Genomic DNA, 18,917 nt, shown 5'->3' with positions numbered 1-18,917 from the left:
AGTATGTTTTGGCGAATTCTTAAGAAAAATGATTATATGCTACTTTAATTTACAAACAATTTTTTAAACAAAATCTAAGATACAAGCACATTATATTTTCGATTGATATCGTCTTTACGAGCTTTTATACTAAAAAAATAGAGTAAAAAGGGATCATCTAATGCTAGATCCTTAATGATTAAATCTTTAAGTATTGAATCCTTGACACACATTTTATTATTGAATCATTGTTATACATCCAACTCTTAGTTTAGTCGATACGGACTACACCCAGGAGAAGAGTAAATTTTCGAAAACTTAATCCATTTCGTAAAAGTTTAACCATCCGGCAGGAAAGTAATTTAATAGACAAAAGAAAATAATACTTAATTCTGGCACCTATACTTAATGGTGGAAAAAGATCCTTGCAGATCAAATTTCGTGATCGGGATCGTTTATTGTATATCGTCTGATCAGTTTTTTAAGTACTTTTTATATTTAATTTTAAATTTTAAAATAATTTTTAACTGTACGATATACTATAAACGATTCCGATCATAAGACAGATTTCCAAAAAAAAGATTCGACGAGAATCCTTTTTCCTTCTCCGAACCGTGTCACAGTAAAACCGGTAATTTATGTAAGGAGAAAATATTTTAATATAATAAGTGGATGCGACTGTGACTGATGAGAGAGATTCTCTCTTTCTTCTTCAAACGGAGTTCCGACCGGCCCAAATCCCAACTTGGAATGCCCTGTTCTTTGCAAAGTTGTCACCTTTGGATCCTTGTTCTTTGCAAAAAGCTTCAACCGATCGGTTTCTGGGGTTTTTCTGTTTGGCTTCTGAGAAAATCCAGTCTCGAGTTTTGTGCTTCACTGTACTCAGGTCAGTTCAAAACTTTCATTTTCTCGGCAACCAAACAGGAAATAGCATTTCTTTTTTGCTAATGCTTAGTGGGAATGCAACTGTTACTCACTCTCATAAAGCATAGATTCATTCCTCATAGATTAGACTGCCTGCTAATTGCAACTGAAATTTATACTGGGATTGCTTGGATTCTGATTAGCATTGTTGAGATTAGTCTTAATAATCAGTTCCGAGTCTTCTGACTGCATGTTACGAGTCTAGTGTTTACTTAGCCTGAATTAACAAGCTCTATTAAGCAAGATCTCACCTTTATTTTCTGTGATTAATTGTGACTGTTCTGGAAATGCTAATGTGCTAATTCTTTGTTCTGCAGAATTGCTAATAACTACTGAATTTCAACCTTTTTGTTTCGGTTTTCGCTATGACCCCGATTTCAGGACAGATCTATGATCTAACTGTTATTGAACTGCACTGTTGGATTTTGATTGTGCATAATTTGTGCTGTTGTGGGAATCTATGCAGGATTTGGTTTTGCAAGTGAGTCAATTTCCTGTCAAGATGTTTCGGTAGCTTCTGAATTATCTGCATTGCAAGTATTAGTGCCTAGTATGGAGTACACATTTCAATTTCCTAAGCTATGCAATATAGAACCCCGGAGTCGGAGATGGCTTTTTCTTCTCGGGGTAGTGTCTGTTACTTATTTATCGATTCAGTCGCTTTTGCTTCCCTATGGCATTGCTCTTCGGTCTCTATCGCCTCACAGTGAGGTTCCAGCACAAGTCAAAGGTAGCGGCCTCCCTGTTCATTCTTCTGCCAAGTCCATGATGGTTCGCAATCCTCTCATGGTAAATTCTTCGGATTCGATTGATGTTTCTATGTTTGGAGGAGAAATTAGGCAGGGTACTAAACCAAATGGAAAGGATGTATCTAGGGAAATCAATTTAATGTTAGAAGAAAAAGAAATAGACAATGATTTTGAAAGTGACACTGATCGAAAAGTAGATGATGATTTCCCGTCTGAGAATGTTGTAGCCATAAATCAAAGTCTCAGCATTAAGAATCGAGAAACTGTTACTATTTTGGATAAGGCTGATGGAACTAGGGATGGCTTCCATTTGGAGAATTTTGTGTTGCCGAACTCTGAAATTACTAGGGAGAATGCTTCAAAAGAAAATTTAACCGTGACAGTAAAAAAATCTGATGGTGTCAAAACTGCTGTTCCATCGTATCCACTCATTTTTCCTGCAGCGAATTTGTTAGAAAATAGAAGCACTTCCGTTGGTTCTACTTCCTTGAAAAGTGGTGTTGTGGCTTCAAAAAATGGTTCTGTAGTGACGACAAGACTTGGGAAGAAGAAGAAGATGAGGTGTGAATTGCCACCAAAGTCGATAACATCAATATCTGAGATGAATCGTATACTAGTGCGGAAGCGCGTTTCTTCTCTTTCACCGGTAAGATACTGCTGCTGCTAATCTAATCAGCCCCCAATCAATTTGTTATGGTTCCTAACTTCTTCCATTGATTGTAGAAACCACGATGGTCCTCTGTACGTGACCAGGAGATTCTAGCTGCGAAGTCACAGATCGAGCATCCTCCTATTGCAATAAATGATCCAGAACTTTATGCTCCTCTCTTTAGAAATGTTTCCATGTTTAAAAGGTCGTTGGAATTAAATTTTAAGAGGTAAAGTTAATTTTAATGCTAAGTCGAAGTGTTTACAGTAACATTTTGTTCCATTCTCAGGAGTTATGAACTTATGGAACGAATGCTGAAAATCTATATCTACAAGGAGGGAAACAAGCCGATCTTTCATCAACCAATACTCAAGGGTTTGTATGCTTCAGAAGGATGGTTCATGAAACTGATGCAGGGATATAAGCGTTTTCTTGTGAAGGATCCTAGCAAGGCTCATCTTTTTTATATGCCATTTAGTTCCCGGATGCTAGAGTATGCTCTATATGTACGTAACTCTCACAACCGTACAAACCTACGCCAATTTCTGAAGGAATATTCTGAAACAATTGCAGCAAAGTATCCTTATTTTAACAGAACTGATGGCGCAGATCATTTTTTTGTTGCTTGCCATGACTGGGTATGCTCTCAATGCACCTTTATTTTTTCTTGCTTTTTCCTGCGTGACTAATATCTGCTTTGTTATTAGTAATAAGACACTACGATAGTAAAATGGGATTCCACAAATGGTTTTGAGATTCATACGTACTGCCAAGATTCTCATGAAAATGAATCCTATCATATTGGACATTGATGTTTACTTATTTCAAAAGTCAAGTACCATATGTTCTGTCTATAAATGTGTACTGTGTCTGCCCACACGAATGTATTTCTTACATGCGTGTGTCTCAGAGTGCATGCCTTTCTAACATGTGAGGTTGACTTTTCTAGGCTCCATATGAAACAAGGCACCACATGGAGCGCTGCATCAAAGCGCTTTGCAATGCTGATCCGACTTCCGGCTTCAAAATAGGAAGGGATGTGTCTCTTCCAGAGACATATGTTCGTTCAGAGAGAAATCCCCTCATAGATCTTGGAGGCAAACCTCCTTTTCAGAGGAAGATTCTTGCCTTTTATGCTGGAAATATGCATGGCTACTTACGTCCAATTCTGCTAGAGTACTGGAAGGACAAAGACCCCGATGTGAAGATTTTTGGCCCAATGCCTCCCGGTGTTGCAAGAAAATTGAATTACATCCACCACATGCAGAGCAGCAAATACTGTATCTGCCCCAAGGGTTATGAGGTCAACAGTCCGCGAGTGGTCGAAGCAATATTTTATGAGTGCGTACCTGTGATCATATCTGACAACTTTGTGCCACCATTTTTCGAGGTTTTGGATTGGGGGGCATTCTCTGTGATTCTTGCAGAGCAAGACATTCCAAAGTTGAAAGAGATACTAGTTTCGATACCAGAAGAGAAGTATCTTCAGCTGCAACTAGGGGTCAGGAAGGTTCAGAAACATTTTCTGTGGCATGCTAAACCCCTCAAGTATGATCTCTTCCACATGACACTTCATTCGATTTGGTACAACCGAGTTTTTCAGTTAAAACTCCGTTAAGTTCTGCTGAAATTCCCCGACGAACAGAGGCGGAGATGCTAGCACATGAAATAGAAATGAGGCAATTTCCGATCGCGTCTTGTTCTACCTGTGAAGCTGTAGAAAGAGTGTTTAAATGCTACACCACGAAATTAACTGTGAGTAAAGCTTTTCAACTGTTTTGTAAGTAACATATTTCACATTTTCCTGTTTTGTAAATAATTTCTTTCTTCTAATCCCAATAGCTGAAACTGTTACTACTAGTTGCTACCAGTAAGAAATTCACACACCTGAAAGCTATCTTTTAATGGTTAAAGTATGCGTAGTGATCACCAAGACAAATGAAGGTGATAAAGATAAGTTTTAGGGCGTGACGGACACGAGGACTTTCATGGCGCGGACACCAATGTGACAGTGTTCCGTGGCATATGAGTTGCTGTGTAACTGACAGTTTGATACAATAACAACGAAGTCTTTTTCCACTAAATGAGATTGGCTATATGAATCCTAGAAAGTTATTGCGTTTGGTTAGTGTCATTTCGTTCAGAATTCACGAGAAAATATGCCCGCGCGTTGCCGCGGGACTTGAATGTATTAGGCGCAATAGGCATGAATAGTTTCTACAAAAAGCAACTAAAAAGACATAGCACCTAAGAATCAATGAACAATTGGGACATCTTACTCATATGTGAGTCTCAATCCCTAGTGAACAAAAGTACTATTTCTTCTTCAAATTGAATCGAAATCATTGATCAAGCAATTAAACATTCCTACTGGCAAATAATTGACCCCCAAGAGTTGAGCAGATATATAGTGACTGGAAAAATACAAAGTGAGCACCAATGGTACTGCACCAGTACAAAGAGCATCACTCATCAGCTAATCTAGCTTGAAATGATGGGGAAAGAACCTTGACTAAGATGTTCAATCACTGAGACAGCCCAAATGAATAGAGAAAAACACAAATAATAAACACGGGGACAAAGAACCTGAGAAGCAGAAACAAACTTCTATGCACAAAAAATTTGTGCAAGTAAACAAACATCCAGTTGTACTGAGACTTTAATGATCCATGTTTAATAATATAACTTAAACCCAACCATGAATTTACAAAAAATTTAGGTAGAATTATTAACATAACTCAGAAAAAAAAAGACTCAACTTTGCAATTAAATTTCTTACATAACTTAAACCCGACAAATTTAACTAATTAGATTCATCCACAAAATAGATTTTAACATAACCTCAAAGAGTTTCTTCTAACCAAGTAAACCATTACTCAACAAAAAACATGTAGACAAAGCTCTTATCAAAATCATAATATTGTAATGAACAGGAACTTCGCTACAGACTTTTCCAAAACGAAGGAAAAATCTACTTTGTAACTTAACTTAATATACGAAACCACCAATTTAGTCACCTAAAATTCATAACCAACAAAGAAAACAACTCCAAATCCTCAGGTTTACACATGTATGAGCCAAAGGTCAAGTTTTTACAAAATAATCATCCCACAATATGAAAAAGCAGATCGAAAAATTTAATTTTTGAACAGAAATAAGCCAAAGGTTCAATTTTTACAGACACGGATCATTTTATACACAATAAGCATACATAAAAACATAAAACTTGACAAATTTTCATTAACTTATCAACCAGTACAAAGAACTTAGTGGGTCCTGATGAATGAAAAATAATTCAGAATTGTTTTTACATTTTTATTATATTCTAAGTTTTTCACGGAGCCAAATTAAACCAACATGCTTAAAAGAAAAAATCGATACCTGTAAGGCTGGAGACTGCTTTCAAGGCCTTTTTATTTTCTCCGTCGTTATGTAAATCCAATTTCACTACCACCTTCTGCAGAAAGAAAACAATTTTCAATTAACAAATTGTTTTGGGAGAGAAATGGAAATTCATTAATACAAATACCAATACCGATTTCTGGGATTTTAGGGTTCTGTTACCCTTGCAACTGAAAGCCTAAAAATCCCAGAAAAACGCCAAGAAGCTTAAGCAAAAAAAATCATATTTTCAACAACCAAAACCCAACGTCGATTTAATCATAAACGAAAGAAGAAATTAAAATCTAAACAAAGTCACAAATTAACGAATTGAAAACCCACAAAAAAAAAAACATAAAATAAAAATAAGCAACTGACCTTAAAACAAAGAATAAATACACATAACAGAGAAGAATACCCAAAATGAGAGAAAATGAAACAAATATATAGAGAGACAACCATCCCCAAAAAACCTGACCTAACTGTACTAAGATATATGGCCAATTAATTGTTCAACCGGTAATGGATTGCTGGATATTCTTAGCTGCCCTTGTAGTTCTTGTTTGTCATATTCGAACACAACACAGGAAAAATAAATATAAACACAAAGAGGGAAGAAGATATAAGACAATTACCTATTTAGTGAGTTCTTGGACCTATTTAAAGAGTCACTAGAATGAAATGAAGCCAACTCTGCAACAGAGAAGCAAACTAAAAGTCAAAATCCAGAAATTCAAGTTTAACTCAAATCAAATATAATAAGCAATTAAGTGAAACTTTGCTTGCTATATATGGATATGCATGCTATAAGAAACCATTCATTTGTAGATCATATAGCATCATCAATATTATACTCATTGTTTCATGTAATCAGCCTACTACATGGGGAAAACACAGAAAAAGGAAAGTAGAAAAGTAGAAGACATAATACTTGAGTATTTGGCAGAAATAGTTAGCTTTTGAAAAAAATTGCTAAACTGTGTTACAAATTCAATCGTTAGAGTTGTTAAAATTCACTTTCATCTGTACAATTCAAACTTCCACACATGTATTCGTACAGTTTACCAATTGGCACACACTGCTAATTGCCAATATAGCAAGATAATGAATTCCGTTAACGAAAAAAAGGATATGCAACTTAACTTACCATGCCAAAGAAGCTCCATAAGAGTTCAAAAATAATACTCACTTAAAACAATGAGTACATTCTAATCCAACAAATACTAAAACAGAATAGTGCCAGCATAACGACTTGGCACGTTAACCTTTAGGACATCTAAATTATCATATAATTTCCAATAGGTCACTATAGATTTTAAGGGCTCATAAACAATTAGCCTAATCTTTTTCTTTCATCTTGGCCTATAAATATTAAAATGCAACCAAATCTTCAACGTCAAAAATGAGAAGATGACTTTGACTTCTTTATAAGAAAAGTCAATAACCTTCCAATTGGCTGATGCTTATCCAATAATCCAAATATATTTGTATTGAATTATGATATGACACTGTAAGTTTCAAGCATTTAAATTAAATTTGTAGTAAAAAGCGTAGGCAAATGAAGAATAATGTTCTCTTCCATATCTCAACCTTATGCTTGCAATGTATCCTTTGCTTCTTTTTTGTCTTCAGCATCTACAGTTCTTTAAGGCAGGTTTTGCAGCGTCTGCATTCACCTATATAGGGTTTAAAATTTTTTAGTCAGAGAGTAAGGAGAAACAAAATGAAATGCTCCAAGGGGTAAACCCCAGCAAGCAATAAGAGTATATTTTGAATGCAAAATGGCAATTAGGAGTCATAAGTACCTTAAAAAAATACTTCTGAAGCGCAAACAGTCCCATATAAGGGTAAGAAAATTAATAGAGCAGAGAACAAAGTACTCACTATAAAACATTTTAGTTATTTAAGAAAAATAAAGCAGGGTTCAAAAAGGATAATGAAGCATACCAGTAGGTTCCCAATATCAGATAATGATTTCTTTCTTGGCCCAAGATTGTCATTTGATTCTGCCGGCTTCTGAACTAAAGCATTCTGAAGTAGCATTGCACCTTAGGAAGCCACTGAGCTATCCTTCTCCACTTCAGTTGTATCTAAGCAGTTCAAAATGCCATCAGCCGTCTCTGATTGTGACAACTCATTCAACTTAATTTGGTTATCATTTATAGCCTAAATCAAACTACAACTTTATCCCGTGAAATCAAGGAAAACTACCTGTGTCCAATTTCATGTCAACACCTCAATTTATATCGCATCCAATTAAACTACTACAACAACATACTGACAAAGTGAACATGGAAATTCATATACCATTTGACAATACCAAATCAAGCAATTTCTAAAGACCATAAATAGATCCTACAAAGCAGAAACCCTATCTCATATGCATTAAAGCGATTAACAAACTCTCGGTGAATCATCATAAAATTAACCCAATTTCTCAATTCCAAAAACAGGAAAGATTAAGAAAGGGTTCTGAGTTCTCACCATAACCAAAATAATCATATTGTTTCAGTTTGAACTCGGGTCAATTTCCGTCATCTGCATTAACAAAAACAATAACTTATGTCAGTGCATTCCACCATAAATCAATTCCTAAAATCAACTGCATATCACAAAGTTACCCAAAAGACACAAAATACCTGAAAATTACTATATTAGCACTCCCTCCCCACCAAAATCAGAAATCTAGAAAATAGAACTTGATAACATTGTACGTAGAAAGCAAGGTATCAATAATTAGGTGGTTTCCCAGGACAATAATGAGCTTGCAGAGATCATATTCATACATGGATGCACAAACACACAGATACACTACAGAGACCATTTGATGAAAAAAAAAAAAAATAGAGATGCTCAGAGACTCAACACACACTATTCATAGATCCATGACTTAGAAATTCTCAGATCTGGTTAAAATTAATAAAATAAAATAAAAAATTAAGGGATGTGAAATACCTCTTATAGTCTGGGCTCTGTTACCCTGATTCCTTCACCAGCTTGAGGCAAACCTGAGGAGATCGGCGATTAAAGGATAAGAAAACTGGCGGCCATGTTTTAGTTTTGTGATAGAGAGAGTTCAAGAGAAAAAAGAAGAAGGGGATACCCCTTCCCTTCTGAGATCATCTATAACATCTGAATTACTTAACACCCATACACTATATTTACACAACTACACTAATCAATACTCATAACACATCAATGGTCCAACAATTATGGAGCTCGAAATTTCTATGAGGGCCAATCAAATCATAAATTAAAATGAAAACATGTAAGTAATTAAGAATTATTACTTGCTCAGTCAGCTCCTTCTTGTCACTTCAAGGATTATTCAATTCAACCTGATTCGATCAAACTGCATCACTCAACAAAACAAACAAAAAATAAATTAAAAAAGAAAATCAGGGGAGCTAAATAAATATACACTGACCTACTTTTTGGCTAGAAAACCCAAAAAGAGCAATTAAACAGCAGTGCATAATGACGGAATTTCTATGAAAAAATATGAATGAGTTTTCAATTAATAATTGAGCCCGAAATAAAGAAGGCCTTTCTCATCTTGATGCAGGGCAGATAACAAAAACATTATGTATGGATTAATGTATAATATTTGAGATCCTATCTGTTTTTTATTGACTGATGTTTCAACACCAGTCAGCTAATTCATATCACACATCCATACATACCTGAGAACGCTTATTCCCACCACCATAATGTTGTTGCTTTAGTATGTTTTTTCACTGAGAAGAAAAGGAAAGAGCATCATGAAAAATTTAGTTCCAATATACCTGAGAACAATTCACATGTTATTACCTTAAACAGGAGTTAAAATTACTCAGCCTTTTTCTTTTTCATCACACCAAGACAAAACTAAAGGAAGACTTCTAATCCTATAAATTAGCAAATACTCTACTATCCTAAATTCCTAATCCCACGTGACTTCGCTGCCCCACGCCTTTGTCCCCTGTCTCCCATTAACTAAAAACACTCCCAAATCACATCAGCCAGCCATACAACAAAGCCACTGGCCACATCAAATATTAGGCACGATTTAGGTAACCAAATTCAACGAATAGAGTTCGGATAACGAAATGCAAAGAACACGATACATAATTGTAAAATTCAAGAACATGATTCAGAGGATTTGAACTATATTGTGTTGAAAACTTACCGAAGAGCGACGATTCCAGGTCGGTAGCGGTCAGGCTTCTTGACTCCTCCAGTTGTGGGTGCTGATTTTATTGAAGCCTCAAAATTAAAACAATTAGCAACTTAGATCCAATAATCTGATTGTTTCTCGGAAAAAATAGCTTGCAATTATTGACCCAACACAGATTTTGCAGCATTAATTAAGAGAGAATTATAGTTTTATTTACTTGTGACTAAATCTTTCTTGTTTTGTGGTAATTTGTATCGCAGACAGCCAAACAATATATATAATTATTCAAACAGATTAAGACTCGTAATCAAATCAAATCGTTTCAGGTGCAGCTGCTGAACAATGAAGAGCCGAAGCGACTCCTGCTTTTAAGTGACAGAAAACTCTGCAGTGACTCGAACAGAGAAATTGAACTAATAATAACAAAGAGTTGGGATCACGATACTCACCAAGACCAGATTGAAACGAAGCACAGCCTTTCTCCCCCTTGAAATCTGAAATCCCCACCCAAAAAACCACGCATGGGCCTCCATGACGCAAACGATGGAGTAAGACGACATAGGCGAGGGAAGGCAGACGGCGGTGAAAGGAGGATAGGATGGAAGCGAGACCGTCTGTGTCGTTCTCGTCGGGTCTGTGAGACGGAAGAGGCAAGGAGGGTTTGAGAAGGAAACGAAAAAGACCGCCTTTACCATCGTTCTTCCTTCCCACGATCATCAACACGTATGCATCAAGACTAACGGCAGAGAGGGCCAGTGGTAGTCTTGTAAATAAACTGAAATGTCTTACAAAACACTGTTCATTTCTACAGTGCAATTTTGCCAGCTTCTTTAGACTAAAGTAATTATCATGATTTGACGTAAAATAAAAATGCCGACTGTTTACTACTTGACGCCCTCTTCCTCCTTTATCCGGGTTTGGGACCGACAAAATCAACGTAACAGTGTTCCATGACATGTAAATTGCTCGGTGACTGAGTTTGACGTAGGATTCCCAGCATGGTTCATTGAGCAACGAGATGTCTCCACGCCAACCCAAAAGAGTTCGTTCCCAACACGCCGCGTGTTTCCTCTTCTCTCACGCACGAGCGAGCTATCCACTTTGAATTTTGATTTGAGTAGTCACTGAGAGACATCGACGTCTTCTTGGTGGGTCCCAGCTGTTCCACTCGCTGACTGTTTTCTGCACACACCAGAAAAGTACCACGTATACTTCTCTATCTTCAATGTTCAAACCTTGTCCCCTTTGTTACCCTACAATTTTTTTTTTGGTACAAGGGAGGGCAAAGCCCGGCAAACAAAACAGAAAAAAATCAGACAAGAACAGCCCTAGGGAGGGCCCTGCCAATAGAGTCAGAAACTAGACAATTGCTAGCAGTGGTAGGAGGAGAAACAAAAACATGAAGGCCAAGAGGTAGCCCATGACCCAAGTCAGCCATGTGATCAGCTGAGGCGTTCATTTCTCTATAGATATGAGTGACTTCACATCTCCAATTTTTTCCGATGGCTTCTTTGCAGTCAATAATGAGGTTGTAGAGCGGGTGCGAATCCAGAATAGGTTTTTGGATCAAAATAACAGCATCCCAGGAATCACATTCAAGGATTACATCCCTGCATCCCTCATCCCAAGCTATAGAGAGGCCCATGAAAACACCCCAAAGCTCAGCTTCCATGATGGTTCCTCTGCCTAAATTAGCAGCAAATCCCTTAATCCAATCCCCTTCAGAATTGCGAATCAAACCTCCAGCACTTATGTGCCTAAATGGATCCTTACAACTCCCATCTGTATTGATTTTATATCTACCAATTGGCGGGTAGATCCAATGGATTGAGATGATTTGTCTAGGAGGCTTACTAGAAGAACACTTGTTGGCATTATACCAATCCCTTGCAAATTGAACAATGAACTTCTGGGGTGAGCCAGGCGGTTGTTGACCCTCATTGAAGACAAGATTGTTCCTCCCTTTCCAGCAATACCATAGAGTTGAAGCAAAGATTAGATTCCAGGGTAACCCATGAATGGTAGAACAGTGTGTCCTAAGGTTTATGGCCATCCAACTCTGGAAATCAAGAGCAAAGGAATGGGCAACTTCAGAAGGGATTCCAACACCGTTCCAAAAGGAAGGGGAATGCCTACAAAACCTAAAAATATGATCCATTGATTCCTCAATATTAGGGCAAATTGGGCAACACGGGTTATTAGTAAAACCTCTTCTAGCTCTCTGCACATTGGTGAGAATTTTCCCATGGCCGATAGTCCAAAGAAAAGTCACTAATTTGGGTGGGAGCTTGAGTTTCCAAATGAAATTCCATTTCCAAGGAATGATATCATCATCGCCAAAGAGAGAGAGATAAGCAGTTTTCACGGAGAAGGTTCCAGAATTAGTGAGGCTCCAAATTACCCTACAATTGTCACTGCTTCCGAGTTTCGATCCTCAAATTCTGGGTTTTACTGTTATGGCGGAAGTTTAAAAATTATTTCTCCGTTTGCCAATGTTTTTATTTTTTTATTAGTTTTTCAAATACTCATTTGTTGAATGACGAAATGAATGTCAACTCATACATTTTTGCCAATTTGAAGACGACTTTCTCTTCTAATTTTCATAAAAATGGTAGGACGTGGTTTTTATAGACTAAAGCATTTTCTACCTTCAATTGATACTAAAAATTTCCATCATTTCTTCATTCTACAGACATTGGACCATGTTATACAAAAACGTCAAGTTTAATTCACTCATCATGCATCTCCGCTTAAAAATGACTAATACAACAGAAGTCATTATAACAATATTGTAAATTTAACACTCTAACATCTCGAAAATGAGTTATTTTCCTTTGCCACCTTGGCTGCTGTTAAAGTCCTATGGTGGGCCAGAGCATCCACGAAATAAAGGTACTGGATAACGATAATCTATTGCTCCATTGCATCCCCCACGACAGCTCTTTTCTCATTCGGTTGGTACCATTCCCAATATTCCACTAATCCACTTCTCTCTCTTGTCCTTCTCATTCATTAACTTCACTTATTTGATTTCAACTTCGAAATTTAGTTTGGACTTCATTGGAAATGGGGTCTGTAGATACTTGTCCCTCGCTCTTCCCTCTATAAATTCAAGTGGCTTTGCTTCTGAACAGGAACCTGCTTCTGGGGTTTTCATATCGTCCTCCTTTGACTGTAAGTTGAAATCTTTCTGCTATTTTACTTGCATTTTTTTTGCAACAATGGAGTTGTTTTGTTATGTTTTTTGTTCCATATGATTGATTTGCTCATCTGGTTTTTGTTGCTGTACCTTAATTGTGTCAAAGTTCCAACCTTTTAAGTTTTCTTGTTGTAAGTTCAGGATTCAAAGAGTTAATGGGCGATGTGGCTTTTGAGAATGATATATCTGAAATGCCTGTCACAGTAAGTACTTTCAACTTCACAATTCTGCATTATTGCAGACGATCTCTACTTTTTCTGTGAGTGAGTGTATATTTTGTAATCTCTCCTCTATTGTAAGTTTGTAACTCTTATTTTTTCGCCTTTCGACTTAATCTTCAATCCTTTCCGCCATCTGATCTACATCAACATGCCAAAATTCGGAAGCAGCTTCCGGTCCATATCTTTAAAGTTTGTTTTTTAACATCTATCTGTAGTTTTGTGTCAGTTTGATTTCAAACATTGTGTTTAAGGTGCTAATATAGGTAATTGTATCAGGTTTATAATGATACCGTGAGGAACACGAGTTTTCGTTTCGATAGCTTGGGATTGTATTCGTCGATGGATGACATTTTCACCCGTCTATTGAAATTGGCTAGTTACATTAGTCATCGATTTGTTCAATTTATCGGTGAGTAGTTTTTTCTATGCTTACATGTATGCATAGTTGCATAATTTATACTGATGCCGAGTTATATTCTCATAACATAATGAATGGATTTGGAAATGGTGTTATTGCAGAGGATCTCGCACATAGAGATGCTGATAGATGTTCAGATGATTTGCTGGTCAATTCTGCTGGACAGCATTTAAGATCATTGAGACACGGTGTTTGTAATTTTTTTGCTGAAGGTTGTTCATCGTCTTCAAACTCTTGTATTTCCGGTCGAAACCCTGGAATCTGTGAAAGAGCCTCAGAGCCCAGGGAAGACGCTAGAGCTGAAATTGTAGCAGCCAATTCCAGTTATGCAGTAGTCCCGTTCATCTTTAAAGGGTAATACCATTTGGTCCAATTACGAGAAAACACCATGATCCCATCTACTTTTAAGTTTTAAACTGAATGATAAATTTTAAATATTTAATCTGTTGCTTCATCCTTATGTAGGTTACTACTGCCATTACATGGTTTACAATTTGCATGGAGGTTGGCAATGTCTTGTTGCAGAAGCTCTGTGGCATACGTTAGATGTACTCATCTTCGAATTTGTAGGTAAACCAAGCAGATTTTAGTTATACAAAATTGCGAACTGATGAATCCATATTCCGTAGTCTATGGATCATTTCTTTTGGTTTTAGTTCAGATTGGATTTTATTTTACTTCGAGTAAGAAATTTGTTGCTTTTACATCTCATCATTCATTGTTTTAGGTTCTCGTAGGTTAACATTCATTTTGCATTTGTCAGCATTGCATCTCGAATACAGAAATCATTGCGAGGCTCATCAGATGATATTGGATGGTTGCAGCACACTGACGGCATGCCTGGTGTGGAGGATGGTACAGCAAGATTTTTGGAATTGCTTGTAGGAATTAGGTACCATCTAATATAATAAGCTCGACTGCACTAGACGGTTGGATCTGTTAAGAACTGAGTTCAATTTGTTTTTATGTGCTGTTCAGATATTTGATCAATTGTGTTTACTAGTGTGTTCATGTGTTTATATATTCTTATTGCTTGTATGCCATGCTGTATACTTCAGGAATGGAGAGCACCGACTTCCCAGCTCATATGTCTATCTACTAATTCCCGGTACAGAAGATTTACTTTTCCCTGAGTTTTGATTTTGTTCTTCTCACCCATTCAATCCACATTTAGCGTTTTGCTCATATAGTTACAGGAACTTTGAACTTTCAGGCCTCTTTAGCAATCACGGCCCCTTATACTTTGTTGGAACTAAGAAATTCTTTTCGAAGATGGGTCTAGTGTGCCATGTTGCAAAAATTCACAGCGAGGTAATTACTTAATACTGACTTTTAAGGATCTTCTGAACTTGTAAAAATATGATATTAGTCTTCTCTTTTCATGTTATTTTTGTACAAAGGCATCTGTTGCACACAATGCATGGGAACTCAAGCAATATATAGAGGAGCTATATTGGGGATCCGGTAAGCGTGTTATGCTGCTAGGGCACAGCAAAGGTGGTGTGGATGCTGCAGCTGCATTGTCAACCTATTGGTGTGATTTAAAAGACAAAGTGGCTGGTTTAGCACTGGTACAGAGCCCATACGGCGGCACTCCATTGGCCTCTGATTGTCTTCGTGAAGGCCAGGTTGCTGACAAAGAAACCCGCCGGATCATGGAGCTCTTGATATGCAAGCTAATTAAGGTAATAGCTACTTTTTACCAAACACAAACATCATGGCATTCCCTTTTTCGAATTTTATAAACTCAATCTAGTACTACATGTTTTAAGGCCTTTCCTAATACGCTTCTGTTTTCAATTATTCACTGATCAATGTTTTGTGACGCTTATTTTTGTTACACTAATTTCCAAATGCATAGTCATGGAAAGTTTTTCATTCAACCATCTTGTTGGGTTTTGTTCATTGCCCTCTGTCACGCTGGTAGGGTGACATTCGGGCACTAGAGGATCTTACATACGAGAAGCGAAAGGAGTTTATCATGAAGCACAAACTTCCTGCAGAGCAAATTCCTCTGATTTCCTTCCACTCTGAGGCCAGCATTGCTCCCGGCGTCCTTGCAACAATGACACACATAGCGCATGCAGAGCTTCCCTGGCTTCCCCTACCAAACTTTGGCAATAAGGAGTCAGATGAAACCATTCAAGCAGGTCGTCAGCTGCCAGTGGTGATTCCTTTATCTGCTGCCATGGCTTTGACTGCACTTCATCTCCAACTCCGGTATGGGGAGAAGAGTGACGGGTTAGTGACCTGCCGTGACGCTGAAGTTCCAGGTTCGGTTGTGGTCAGACCGGACAGGAAGCTTGATCATGCCTGGATGGTTTATTCTACAAAGAAAAAGAACCCAGGTGAGGCTGATGCCTCAGAAATGTGTGAGGCTATTCTGACTCTGCTTGTAGAGCTTGGAAAGTTAAGGGAAGAGGCAAAAGCTATGAACTGATCTAATCCTTCATACAATTTCTTTACTTTAGCATTTTATTTATGTTGTTTTTGCTTTGATTTGCTATACATTCTGTTATTTAAACATATATTCACAGCAATCAATAGTAAATGAGAAAAACTACTGCCTACTTAGTCTCCTAACAAAAATCATGGAATTTCCTATATTTTGGTTTCAATTAATTCTGTATTAATTCTTTTCGATATGAGAATTACCCTAATCAGATAGCTTAGTCGATGTTTCTCTCCTTATAATAAGGCCCAAAACTATCTGCTAGGCCCAATTAACAATAAATTTTGTTTGAGTCCATCAACAAGTAAATTTGATAAGTCCAAGCCAATAAATTCTTGTAGGCCCAAAAGGTCACCAACCCAATAGCTAAGACCCAAATTTTTCTTAATTGAACTAGCAAGTTAGCAACAAAGCCTAGCCAACAACCCAGAAATTGTTAATGAACAATTGAACCCTAAGAGGCATACCAAAAATAGCTTCTTTTTTTTTTTTTTTTTTTAACAAATGATAGGACAATTTACATTTAATTTATCTAAACTACTGACAGGAGAATTTGAACATAGAACCACAAGCAAACCGAGTCGTAAGCCACTCACACCAAATGTAGCTTCTTTTGAGATATATTTATTTTCTTTGAGAATTTTTATAGTTGAGGTCAGATTTTACGTCCCCTTCATTGTAATGTTTCTAAACTAACTAATAAAACTTTTCCTTGCATCGTGGAGTTTCTCTTAAGATTTAAAAATAAAAGGAATAAAAGAGTATGATCCATTGCCATATCATAAGGTAGGAAAAACCAATTCTAAACCTAAGAGAATCCAACAAGTTTCTTTCTTTATAAAAACTATGGGTGACACATGGATTGCATGTGTATGAGATTGAAGAACAGTAGAGCTTAGCATTTATATTTTTAAAGGTCGACATTCATGAAGTTATCTAGTTGGCTCAAATGAAAATAAAATAAAATCAGTTGGCTCCACATATTTAATGGCTCAATGGGTCTTGCTCTGCACAACTACTCCTCAAACGTGAACACTATCATATATAAGAAAACTAATATATATATATATATATATATATATATATATATATAATAACAACCAATTTATAAGACCGATTTCGTAATGTATTTCAAGATTAATGATCCAAACTATTCATTTTTAATACATAATTGATAGATCATTCTTAAAAAAAAATTAGATAAATCTAAAACCATTAAGACATTCATTTGTAGTAAAAAAAAAAAAAAAAAGGCAAATACGATTTTACAAATAAACACTAAATTTAATCCAACGGTCATATGATTTCGGATGTGGGGATTTTTTTAGAAATGATCTTTGAAGTAAAACACAAAAGATGGACGGTTGGAAAGTAACCAATTGTCTGGTTTTAGTGAACATGAAAAGTACTAATTAGAATTCAGTTTTGAAACTTTGGGGTTTTCCCTTGAAACAATTATGTTTCAGGTAGCTGTAATTTTCATTTTCATGATATAACATCACATTTTCTGGTGCAACTGAAGCAGTGAATAAAAGCTTCTTTCTTTTTTGTGTTAAGAGATGGATAACTTTCTGGCTTGCATGTCGATTGCTTCCATGGATGTGGCAGCTATTAAAAGTTCAAACCACCACACTTTCCATCAAACTGAAACCCTAGATCAGTTCACGAGAACATTATTTTTCTTCTTAGGGCCTAAAAACCAAGAGAAATCTCACTTTCTGCACTAGTCAATGGACATCCAAATTACATTTCAAAACCCAATAGATAAATACTCCTTGTGTTTTCGATTATGTTGTTTTTGCAGAGAGAATTTTTAAATGCTGGTTTAAAAGCAAAATTTTTTTTGGTCGAAGTTTAAGAGCAAATTGTTCTCATCATTGTGCGAATGATTAATGCATGACAACATGTATAACCCGTCAATTTCACATGAAACAATTCAAACGACACAACCTAATAACTAATCGAATTGTTATCAAGTCACCTAATAAGAACCCATTAAAATAATGGGTTTAACACAACACGACCCGTGTGAAATTGGTTAAACCCTCCAAAGGTATACGTATCATTGATTTGGGATCAAAACCATATGTTGAATATTGGTGGACACTTTCCAGTGAATATAGTACCCCCACTATCAGTTACATTATTTCAAGCTTTTCAGGCCGCCCATGAAACTCAATCGATTAAATTGTACGTGTGGCCATGAAGGCAAGATGCACGCATGCATGCAAACCCTAGCTAGCAAAGCGGACCCAATTGATAACTACGTTCCAATTCCAAAACTAGAATGGAAACAAATCGAAACATCTTTTGCAGATCTTGTTTTCGAGTCTGGCCAGCTCTACAATTATTCAACGACCTATTTCTTATAAATGTAGTAACATGCTACAAAATCAATTGGTGCATGCATGGGAAGTTAGTTTTGGACCTCACATTCTTCATCACATTATATTATTATTGTTACAATCATTTAGAGTTATGCAGAAAAGAAGAACAATGTGGAAAATGAGCCTTATAGCTCGTTGATATATAAGCTAAGTCTCAGTCTGTACTTTGTTCAAGGTGGGGGAGGCATGAAAAAGCAAATTTATTCAGCATACATGAGTGGTTGATTCATTGTCCCATTAATAGATAAATTTAATTACACGAGCATCCTCTGGAAAAACGATTACTTTTCGTTCGGTTTAGGCCATGTATTTTCTGTTTCTTTGGGTTACATTAGGAAGAAAATCGAACCCTTTGACCTAACTTGATCCTAATAATTGAACCCTTATCAACATTACGCCGAT

At 36.6% G+C, this 18,917-nt stretch overlaps 2 protein-coding genes and 1 long non-coding RNA gene across 16 annotated transcripts; 2 read left to right on the top strand and 1 right to left on the bottom strand.

Annotated features, from left to right (window-relative positions):
• The first annotated feature begins 543 nt into the window (after positions 1–543).
• On the top strand, positions 544–4,214 carry LOC137747422 (putative glycosyltransferase At3g07620). 3 transcript variants are annotated; one of them, XR_015958727.1, is made up of 6 exons: positions 639–865; positions 1,370–2,298; positions 2,376–2,506; positions 2,591–2,939; positions 3,251–4,056; positions 4,144–4,214. XR_015958727.1 is itself a non-coding variant. In XM_068487526.2 (5 exons), the coding sequence occupies exons 1-5, from the start codon at positions 667–669 to the stop codon at positions 3,917–3,919; spliced, it is 2,277 nt and encodes a 758-aa protein (XP_068343627.2). In that variant the 5' UTR covers positions 544–666; the 3' UTR covers positions 3,920–4,161. The 3 variants fall into 3 exon arrangements, 2 of the variants coding, with proteins under 2 accessions (XP_068343627.2, XP_068343625.2); XM_068487526.2 differs by having other exon boundaries at positions 544–865; positions 3,251–4,161; XM_068487524.2 differs by having other exon boundaries at positions 1,221–2,298; positions 3,251–4,161.
• A 318-nt stretch (positions 4,215–4,532) lies between these two features.
• On the bottom strand, positions 4,533–10,275 carry LOC137725329 (uncharacterized). Of its 6 annotated transcripts, none has more exons than XR_011067507.2 (10): positions 9,851–10,275; positions 9,366–9,419; positions 8,973–9,034; positions 8,638–8,722; positions 8,167–8,220; positions 7,630–7,772; positions 7,273–7,358; positions 6,318–6,375; positions 5,683–5,758; positions 4,533–4,829 (listed from the first exon to the last, which is right to left on the bottom strand). It is a non-coding gene; the product is annotated as an uncharacterized LOC137725329 (long non-coding RNA). The 6 variants fall into 6 exon arrangements; XR_015958739.1 differs by having other exon boundaries at positions 8,638–8,690; positions 9,851–10,273; XR_015958740.1 differs by having other exon boundaries at positions 4,533–4,746; positions 8,638–8,690; positions 9,851–10,273.
• A 2,483-nt stretch (positions 10,276–12,758) lies between these two features.
• LOC137747665 (uncharacterized) lies at positions 12,759–16,246 on the top strand. 7 transcript variants are annotated; one of them, XM_088689661.1, is made up of 11 exons: positions 12,783–13,012; positions 13,179–13,240; positions 13,427–13,447; positions 13,535–13,667; positions 13,778–14,030; positions 14,142–14,246; positions 14,440–14,568; positions 14,735–14,784; positions 14,890–14,987; positions 15,077–15,361; positions 15,604–16,246. In XM_088689661.1, the coding sequence occupies exons 2-11, from the start codon at positions 13,193–13,195 to the stop codon at positions 16,114–16,116; spliced, it is 1,635 nt and encodes a 544-aa protein (XP_088545787.1). In that variant the 5' UTR covers positions 12,783–13,012; positions 13,179–13,192; the 3' UTR covers positions 16,117–16,246. The 7 variants fall into 7 exon arrangements, with proteins under 7 accessions (XP_088545793.1, XP_088545787.1, XP_088545779.1 ...); XM_088689653.1 differs by having other exon boundaries at positions 13,424–13,447; XM_088689663.1 differs by having other exon boundaries at positions 13,174–13,240.
• Positions 16,247–18,917: the final 2,671 nt, after the last annotated feature.

Source organism: Pyrus communis, chromosome 2 (assembly GCF_041283825.1).
Source record: "Pyrus communis isolate YQ-2024b chromosome 2, ASM4128382v1, whole genome shotgun sequence".
Taxonomy (NCBI): domain Eukaryota; kingdom Viridiplantae; phylum Streptophyta; class Magnoliopsida; order Rosales; family Rosaceae; genus Pyrus; species Pyrus communis.
The sequence above is the reverse complement of the archived record's forward strand: the minus strand, read 5'-3'. Positions and strand labels throughout refer to the sequence as shown.